This window comes from Acanthopagrus latus, chromosome 17, assembly GCF_904848185.1.
Source record: "Acanthopagrus latus isolate v.2019 chromosome 17, fAcaLat1.1, whole genome shotgun sequence".
Taxonomy (NCBI): domain Eukaryota; kingdom Metazoa; phylum Chordata; class Actinopteri; order Spariformes; family Sparidae; genus Acanthopagrus; species Acanthopagrus latus.
The window spans coordinates 268,307-278,740 of record NC_051055.1 but is presented as its reverse complement, the minus strand read 5'-3'; the positions used below and the strand labels follow the sequence as shown (position 1 = coordinate 278,740).

Sequence of the window (10,434 nt, the reverse complement as noted above, 5' to 3'; positions counted from 1 at the left end):
CACTGCAATTATGAAGACCTTCTCGGAGATCAGTGACTTGGCTGAACACCTGCACAGACTCTTTGCAAATCGCGGCCATTCTGCCAGTTATGAGTTTGTGCCGGTGTCATTCGAAGCCATTGGTTCAAGAGAATGCCCTCAGGCATCTCTGGCACACAGTGTATCCAGGACAGCTCTCCCACGCCCAGCAGCAGCAGAGCGCGTCCTCAAGACGGCTCCTGCACCAGCAGCAGCAGAGCGCGTCCTCAAGACGGCTCCTGCACCAGCAGCAGCAGAGCGCGTCCTCAAGACGGCTCCTGCACCAGCAGCAGCAGAGCGCGTCCTCAAGACGGCTCCTGCACCACCACCAGCAGCAGAGCGCGTCCCCAAGACGGCTCCTGCACCACCACCAGCAGCAGAGCGCGTCCTCAAGACGGCTCCTGCACCACCACCAGCAGCAGAGCGCGTCCTCAAGACGGCTCCTGCACCACCACCAGCAGCAAAACATTTCACAAAGTTGCCAAAGCAACAGCGACGAAGAGCGATGCGTCATGCCAGCAAAAAACACACATTACTGTCTGGTGAAGAAAAAAGGAAAAAAATCGAATATGAAAGGAAAAAGTACAGCAGCTGTCCAGAATTTAGAAGAAAGAAACTCCAAGCACAAAGAAGAAGATATGCCCAAGACGGTCTCCATCAGAATCAGCGATTACTTTCCTTCAAATGTTACTATGAAAATGTTCAAGATAAGAAGAAGGAAGAACTCATCAGAAGATACAGGGAAAATGCTACTTTCAGGAGACAACGGAAGACTTACATTACAAAGAAATACAAGGAGGATGCCACGTTCCGCACCAGACAAAACAAACACTGTAGAGATAGATACAAGCAAGATGCCACGTTCCGCACCAGACAAAACAAACACTGTAGAGATAGATACAAGGAAGATGCCACGTTCCGCACCAGACAAAACAAACACTGTAGAGATAGATACCAGGAAGATGCCACGTTCCGCACCAGACAAAACAAACACTGTAGAGATAGATACCAGGAGGATGCCACGTTCCGCACCAGACAAAACAAACACTGTAGAGATAGATACCAGGAGGATGCCACGTTCCGCACCAGACAAAACAAACACTGTAGAGATAGATACCAGGAGGATGCCACGTTCCGCACCAGACAAAACAAACACTGTAGAGATAGATACCAGGAAGATGCCACGTTCCGCACCAGACAAAACAAACACTGTAGAGATAGATACCAGGAAGATGCCACGTTCCGCACCAGACAAAACAAACACTGTAGAGATAGATATCAGTCAGATACAGTGTTTCAGAGCAGACAAAAATTTGTCATGTCTCAGAGATACAACACGGATCAAAGCTATAGCCAAAAGAAAAAGCAAGATTTCAATCTCAGATATCACAGTGATCCGGAATTTAGACGTCGTTTTAATCAACGTTGTAACCAGCGGAGAGGAACCAAATTGGCCACAAATGCTGCCTTTAGCATATTTTACAAGATGCAGAGAGCGCTTAGAATCAGGAGAAAATACAGACAAATTGTGCCACACCGCCCCAAGCCCCTGATTGATCCGGTGATGGAAGCAGCCATAGCTGTCTTTCGTGAGTCCATTAGACATGGACCCACATACATTTGTACCGTTTGTAACAGAACCATGTTTCCTAATCAGGTCAAAGAATGCAAAAGACAAAAATATTGTAAACACACAAAAGTGGCAGCAGCATGCTTGACAGGAAACTATGTTCACTTTTGTGACAGTGACTGCTCTACCCCTTGCTCTGTGCCACAAGAAAGACTGCATGAGTGGATATGCTACACCTGCGACAGCCACCTTAGCAGAGGATGCATACCACCCATGGCAGTCGTAAACAATTTGGAGTTGGCGCCCATCCCCCCAGAATTGGCTGCACTTAATGTGCTTGAGAGGCAGCTGATTGCAAAAATCTTGCCATTTGCAAAAATTGTTGCTCTGCCAAAAGGCCAACAGAGAGCAGTCCACGGAGCTGTTGTGTGCGTTCCATCAGAGGTGGAAGCGACCGTCAACAGTCTCCCAAGGCCCAGAGCAGAAGCGCAGCTGCTTCAAGTGAAATTGAAAAGGCACATTAAATACAAAGGTTACCAGCACTTTTACAACGTTAATATGAAGAATGTGCTAGCTGGCCTTGCGAAATTGAAAGAGACACATTCAGAATATAAAGACGTGTTTATCGATGAGACTGCAACTTTTGACTGTCTGCTCGAAGAAGAGGAGCCCATCGAAGAAGAGGAGCTCAGACAAGAAGAGGAGCCCAGCATCCCAGAAGAAGATCGGGATGTCGATTTAGAGGAAATTTTTAAAAGTCAAAACGAGCCGGGACAGTTGGAGGCAGATGAGGAAGAACAGGAGGAGCTGAGACCAGGCCTCTCCCTGGACACTTGCATGCAGCCCCCCGACATTGCACAGGAAATCCTTTCATATGGCGACGGAGTATTTAGCGTTGCACCCGCGCAAGGCAACAAACCAGTTGGTTTTTTCACCATACCCAAGTTAGAGGCCATGGCTTTTCCTGTACAATTTCCGACAGGAGAGAACACGTTAGATGAAGCTAGAACCGTCTCCCTGTCCCCGAGCCTCTACTTTAATTCTAGGCTCTTTGCTGCAGATACGCGTTTTGCAAGTGACCAGAGTTATCTTTTCTTTGCGCAGTTTGTTACAGAGACTCACCTCGCGACAAATAGTATGTCTATACAAATGCGCAAAGGAAAGTCGAAAACCAAAGACGGCCGTAGGATTAACAATGTCATGCTCCAGGACAAGGATGAGATAGAACGGCTCATCATGAGCCAAGACGCAACCAGGTTCATGCAGCCTCTTAGAGGCACTCCAGCCTATTGGAATAAAACGCTTAAAGATGTGCACGCCATGGTTCGTCAAATTGGAAAACCAACATTTTTTGCCACATTCTCCGCTGCTGAGATGAGATGGCCTGAGTTCATAGAGGCCATCAAAGCTCAGCAAGGTGAACAAGGGCTGTTTTCAGATTTGGATTGGAAATCAAAATGTGACATTCTGAGAAGTAACCCCATCACAGTAATGCGCATGTTTGAAAAGAGAGTAGAGGCTCTCATGACGAACCTCATCCTCTCTCCTTCACAGCCGATTGGTGAAGTGGAAGATTATTTTTATCGCGTTGAGTTCCAAGCCAGGGGAAGCCCGCACATCCACATGCTCATTTGGATCAAAGATTCACCAAAATTTGAAGAGGACCCCGATAGACACGTCATGGAATTTATAGATAGATACATTAGTTGCAAAATGCCCGACCCTGACACAGATCCGGAACTCCACAAAATAGTGTCAGAGGTTCAGGTGCACAGCAGGAAACATTCAAAGTCCTGTAAGAAGGGAAATGTAGCCTGCAGGTTTGGCTTTCCAAAACTACCGATGGACAAAACATTCATCACCAGGCCCCCCACTATTAATTGCCACCAAAAAGAGGATCAAGATGATGCAGACTTCGAAGCGCAAATAGAGGAGCAGAAAAGGGCCCTCGCAGAAAGGCAAAAATTGGCTAAACAAACGCTCCAACCAGTTAGAGATCTGCTTATGGATCCAGGCGCTTCGTTCAGCAGTTTGACAGACTTGCTTTGCCAGTGCAACTTGACTTACGAGCAATACTTTGCCGCCGCACAGCGCCTGGCAAACACCCATGTCGTGATGCTGAGGCGCCATCCAAATGATTGTTGGGTTAATGCCTACAATCCTGATTTGCTTAGAGCGTGGAACGCAAACATGGACATCCAGTACGTCATAGACGACTACAGCTGCATCATGTACATGATGTCATATGTAGCGAAACCGGAGCACGAGATGACGGAATTCCTTAAGAACGTCATCAAGGATGTAAAGACATCTGATGTTAACAAGCGCGACGAAATGAAACAAATTATGCAGGCCTACTCTAAACACAGAGAGGTCAGCGCTCAAGAGGCTGTAGCCCGTACCTGCAGCTTAGGCCTCAAGAAGTGCTCCCGATCCGTGGTGTTTATTCAGACCGACGAGGAAGGTCTGAAAATGAGTCACCCTATGAGTAGACTGGAAAGAATGGAACCCGGATCAGTGGATGTATGGATGTCGGGGTTGCCTGAAAAATACGTCAACAGACCTCTCACTCGAGAGTTTGAACGTATGTGCCTGGCCGAGTTCGCGTCAGACTACAGGGTAGTCTACGGCCGGCAAACGGAAAGCCCGAATGCCATTCCATTGTTGAACGATGAAGGATTTATTCTAAAGAGAACCGTAGGAAAACCAGCAATCATTAGATTTACTCGCTTCTCTGAGGAAAAAACTCCAGAGAAGTTTTATAGAAGATTGCTGAAACTTTATCTCCCACATCGATCCGACGCCGATCTGAGAGATGAAGCGTACCCCACTTATGAACAGTTTTATAAGTGTAGCGACAAGTGGGGTATGAGAGTAGAGGAAATAGTGAGGCACAACAAAAAACGTTATGAGGGCCAAGGAAAAAACATGGAAGCTGCGTTTCAACAGCTTCAGGTGTGCGGTCCTCTCGTGAATGCTTGGAACTCTTTCGCGCCCGAAGTTGAAGTTGACCGGCTGGAGTGCCTGGCTGAATGTGAACCTTGCGATCAGGAGCAAAACGGTGAAGATGTCCCAGAATTTGGCACTAAGAAGGAAAAGGGGAGCTCTATGCCTAGAATAGATGCTCCAGCGTTGAGTCCAGACTTTGTTAGGAAAATGTACCAAAGTCTGAACGAAACTCAGGCTTCCGTTTTCTACAGTGTTCGACAGTGGTGCTTTGAACTAGTCTGGGGCCACAATCCAGAACCATTTTATTACTTCCTGTCGGGAGGGGCTGGATGTGGCAAATCGCATGTGATTAAGTGCATTCACCACGAGGCAACGAGAATTCTGCGCGAGCTCCCGAGATTTCGGGACCACGCAGACATGTCCCAACCCGCAGTGCTGCTGACCGCGTTCACAGGTACAGCAGCATTTAACATATCAGGCAACACGTTGCACTCCATTCTCAAATTACCAAGGTCCTTGAAGCCACCTTATCAAGGTCTTGGGAATGCACTCGACGAAGTCAGAGCAACACTGGCGAACGCTGAGATTCTCATCATCGATGAGATATCCATGGTCTCTAAAGAGCTATTTGCCTACGTGCATTGGCGATTTCAGCAGATCAGGGGTAATCGGAAGCCATTTGGAGGCATGTCTGTCCTTGCTGTAGGTGACTTTTATCAACTGCCGCCCCTTGGTAAAGCCAAGCCACTGTGTGTGTACGAGGAGACTGAGTTTGATCTCTGGAAGGATAACTTCAAAATGGTCACCCTGACAGAGATCATGCGACAGAAAGAAGATCGAGCTTTTGCTGAACTCTTGAACCGCCTCAGGGTGAAGCAAAAGGAAGATTCTTTGTTAGATGAAGACAGGCTCTTGCTTACGCAGGCAGTGGCTGATAGTCAGCATTGCCCAGCACTGAGTCTACACATCTACGCCACAAACAAAGAAGTAGACCGTCACAATGCCGACATCGTAACTGCTTCCTACAAGGATGCGATTGGCGTTGCAGCTCGTGATTTTCGAAAAGACCCCAGAACTGGCTGCATGACGTTTGTGTCTGGGGAAATTAAAGGACACAAGCGAGATTTGCCCGACAACATAATGGCTGCTCAAGGAGTACGCGTTATGTTGATCCGAAATTTAGATGTGGAAGACGGCCTTGTGAACGGTACATTTGGAACCATTTCTAACATTGTAATTAGAGAACCGGAAGGCGTGAAGATGATTGGACTCCTGCTGGACAATCCTACAGCAGGACAGAGATACCGCAAAAAAATCTTAGGTCCCTCAGATGACTCGGTGTACATGGAAAGATCTGAGGAGAACCTAAGTAACAAGAAAGGGGTTGTTCGCCGGCAGTTCCCCATGAAATTAGCTTTTGCTTGTACAGCCCACAAAGTTCAAGGAATGACCATGCCGTCGGCGGTTGTGTGTCTGAAGCGTGTTTTTGAACCTGGTATGGCGTACGTTGCGCTCAGCCGCACGACCTCGCTTCAAGGTCTCACCATCCTTGACTTTGATGAGAAAAAAATTTATGCTGACCCCAAGATCAAGACAGCCCTGGAAAGTATGCCTCATGCATCTTTCCAGAGCTGTAGACCATTGTTAACGTTTTTGAAATCTATACAACAAACGCCAAAGGTTTTGACAATTGTCCACCACAACACGCAGGGTCTGCCATGTCACATGGTGGACCTGAAAGCACATCACGAGCTCCAACAAGCAGATGTGCTTTGCCTTACAGAGACACATTTGTCAGGGTCCTCTGTAGCTGAAATTTTTCAATTGGAGGGGTACACCATGTTCACACGTAGCAGACAGCTGTCTTACAACAGCTGTGTGAACATGGCCAAAAAAGAGGGAGGTGGAGTTGCGATGTACTGTAGAGACACTGTGCAAGCAGAGCCTCGCAGGTACATGCAACAGGTCACTGATTTGGAGTTTGTTGTCCTTAAAATTGAGGCTCCAGTCAAAGTGCTAATAGCGACTGTGTACAAACCGCCAAGTTTTCAACTGGGAATCTTTCTCCAAAACTTGAAAAACCTCTTGGACTCATTGGACATGTTAAATCACCAGCCCATCATTGTTTGTGGCGATTTTAATGAGGACCACCTTTCAAAGGGAAAAAAAAGTATCAAAGATTTGTTTCAGTCCAGAGGTTACACTCAATTAGTAGCAAATTCGACAACCGAAAAGAACACACTGATTGATCACATTTACATTTCACATCCTGATAAATGTCTTCAATCAGGTGTTCTCCAAACATATTACAGTTACCACAGTCCAGTTTATTGTATTTTGACTGAGTAATGACTTATCTCCAGCTGTTACGTCCAAGACCTGTTGTGCCACGTTTTTACAGTGTACCAGGAGCTGTGGTCCTCTCCGGGTGAGTATAGCATCCGAGTGTTTCTGATTTCAGTTTGTGGTTGATCTCCCTGGTTAGTTAGGGAGTGTGCCAGCTGGGCAGAGCAATCTGTCCTTCCATCGGTGTACTATTTGTTATTTTGCCTTTTTTATTTTCGAGGCAATCCTGGGTGGAGACATGTTTCTCTGGTGGGGGCGAGCATTTCAGGGCCTTGGTCATTTGGCTGAGGTTTACTGAAGTTTTGCTTTAAAGAAGCCTCGAGCCCAGCACGTCTCAGAAGATAGTTAGGTTTAGTTTGGAGTTAGGCAGGTACCAGGGGGCTTGCTTCATTTGCACTCGGAGATTTGCTCACTAGTGATTGATGTCATTTATTTCACTATTTGGTCTTGTTTAGTCTTTTAGTGTGTTTTAGTCTTATGTAATTGTTTTTCATATGTATGTGGTTGCAGTGGCATGTCTTGGCTGGAAATAGTTTAATTGTATAATGTAAATGTGTATGTATGTATTTGTTTATTTTAGAATGGGGTCAGCAACTTTTTTCATGTTCTTATTATCTCTTGAGATGATGAGAACGACCGGGCCAGTGTGTTAAATGTTTTGTAATTAATAATTTTGTAAATGCCTTTAAACATTTTTTTAATATATTTATCATGTATTTATTGACATTGTAAAATCTTAACTCATGATGTTCTCATCTATTTAGATGAGAATGGCATGTGTAAGATATGATGTAAGCTGCAATGTAATAGCTAAGCTCATGTAAGAATTACATTGGCTAAGCTAAGCTTACATAATTGATCATGTAATTATGTAATTTAAGGATGTATGTTTAATGAATCATGTGTTTTTCTTTTATTATTCATGTAATGTAATTGTTTTTTTTTTATTGTGTTTTTTTTTGTTTTTTTGTTTTTTTCTGCTGGGTTGTTGTCACCACATTAGCTACGCTAATCTTAGCTAATGTAGTGTAGGAGTGTCAGAGAGATGCAGACCAAGCTGCATGTCAAACCAGGTGCATAACAAAGTAAGTATGTCTCTTTTTGTTTTTTGTTTTTTCAGTGATTGACTTGCATTGAGTGATTTAACTTGATGATGTCATTGTCTTTCTAGGATGATCCAGTGAGAAGGACCCTCTCTCCAGCAAAGACAACAACCCAGAAGAAAATACGGGAAGTAATATTTCATTAAATTCTCAGCTTTCACTTAAAATGTTTACATCAGTCTTTTGAACCTGTAACTAATTTATGTCTTTTCAATCTGGCAAAATTTATACAGACTACAAGAAGAAGACCTCCAGAGGACTGCAGCAACAATAAGGGAAGTAATGTTTCCTTTAATTCTCAACTTTCACTTCAAATGTTTCCATCAGTCTTTTGAACCTGTAACTAATTTATGTCTTTTCAATCTGGCAAAATGTATACAGACTACAAGAAGAAGACCTCCAGAGGACTGCAGCAACAATAAGGGAAGTAATGTTTCCTTTAATTCTCAACTTTCACTTAAAATGTTTACATCAGTCTTTCGAACCTGTAACTAATTTGTCTTTTCAATCTGGCAAAATGTATACAGACTACAGGAAGAAGACCTCCAGAGGACTGCAGCAACAATAAGGGAAGTAATGTTTCCTTTAATTCTCAACTTTCACTTCAAATGTTTCCATCAGTCTTTTGAACCTGTAACTAATTTATGTCTTTTCAATCTGGCAAAATGTATACAGACTACAGGAAGAAGACCTCCAGAGGACTGCAGCAACAATAAGGGAAGTAATGTTTCCTTTAATTCTCAACTTTCACTTAAAATGTTTACATCAGTCTTTCGAACCTGTAACTAATTAATGTCCTTTAAATCTAACAAAAGTGATCCAGGAAGAAGACCTCCAGAGGACTGCAGCAAAAATAAGGGAAGTAATACTGTTTTCTCTTCAAATGTTCACACGATGATTTTGAACTAATTCGTGTCTCACTCTCCACTGAAGAGACAACAACTCTCAGACTCAGGATGAAGACCTCCAGGAAGAAGGCCTCCTGTGCTTGTTTTTTGGAGAGAAATAAATGTCATCTCTGTTACAAGATGTCGGTGTATGCCTGTTGAATTATTATTTGCAAGTTTAGTTTTAGTTTTTAACAATGAAAAGATGAAGACGCTGAGAATGAATGGTAGGTGGTGAAATGAACACGTTGTAGCATTGCATTGTAGTATCATACCTTTGACAATCCTCATTTCCCATTGACAGTGAATGGGGCTGAGTGAAAAAAAATGAAACTTTGTTTTTCAGACATCGACATCTCTGGCATACTTTAACCTGGACACACCATTCGAAGTTTAAAATGTGGATACAAGTCCAAATTATCAATGTGGGATTCAACTTTTTTGGTAGCTTTCATAGTTTTTTCGACCCGGGGCAAGGCGCACAGCCCACTCTCGCGATTCCCCGGCGGGGAATTGTCTAGTGTTTATTTTACAATCCACTTTACAGTGAGAGCCATTTTTTCGGTCGCTAACTCGTCCCACACCATTGAGTGCACACAAACAAACAATACATCAAAACGTGCGGTTCGATCTGACTCGGTATGCTATCATTCAGATTTTTAAAACTTTGATTTTTCGCGACGTATGTCGCAAAAAACTGCCGAAAATTTCCCATAAGGAATGAATGGGACGAGGTCAAAAAAGTCGCAAATCTGCAACATTTTTCAAACATCTCCTGCTCTGGCATACGTTGACCTAGAAACACCATTCAAACTTTTAAATGTAGGCACAAGTCTCGTCTATTTAAGTTGTATTTGAACTTTTTTCCTATAATGTGTAGTTTTTGAACACTGGCCCTTGAATGAAGGTGAGTGAAATTTTCTCTTGATATGACGCTCTCAGCCATAAACTTCATTCAAAAACAGTGAAATTTTCCAGAGTTGTAGCCACACTTGTCTTCTTTCTCCCACTGTGTCTACATTATCGGTAAGATTTACGAATTTTCAATTATCAGCCTATAACCAACAACAGTAGTTCTCAACTGTCCCTTTAACTCCATTGTTAATCGGGAAGAGGATTTGCGAAACTGCACCCTTCTCTAACTCGCTCCTATGAGCACATTTCTCAAAGTGGGACCACAAAACTTGGTGACTGTGTTCTTTAAGGCCTTTCCGGCTTGATGGTGTAGAAATTTTACTGATACCATGTTTGCTTTTTTGTCACGGGGCAAAGCGCACAGCCCACTCTCGCGATTCCCCGGCGGGGAATTGTCTAGTTATTATTTTTCATCCTCCCGTGATTTTTTGGCAGTTAACTTGTCTCGCACCGTTTGTCGCACCCAAACAAAAAATATATCAAAACGTGCGTCTCGATCTGACTCGGTATGCTATCATTCAGATTTTTTAAATTTTGATTTTTCGCGTCGTAAGACGCGAAAAACTGCGAAAAATTTCCCATAAGGAATGAATGGGACGAGGTCAAAAATGTCGCAAATCTGCAACGTTTTTCAAACATCTCCTGC

General features: G+C 43.9%; 1 protein-coding gene across 1 annotated transcript; it reads left to right on the top strand.

Annotated features, from left to right (window-relative positions):
- The first annotated feature begins 1,167 nt into the window (after positions 1-1,167).
- Positions 1,168-8,260, top strand: LOC119006589. Its single transcript, XM_037075463.1, has 2 exons — positions 1,168-7,968; positions 8,055-8,260. The coding sequence occupies exon 1, from the start codon at positions 1,337-1,339 to the stop codon at positions 6,884-6,886; it is 5,550 nt and encodes a 1,849-aa protein (XP_036931358.1). The 5' UTR covers positions 1,168-1,336; the 3' UTR covers positions 6,887-7,968; positions 8,055-8,260.
- Positions 8,261-10,434: the final 2,174 nt, after the last annotated feature.

What these genes read in the sequence shown, in the direction of transcription:
- LOC119006589 (XM_037075463.1), top strand. Translation starts at nt 1,337, where the DNA reads ATGTCTCAGAGATACAACACGGATCAAAGCTATAGCCAAAAGAAAAAG.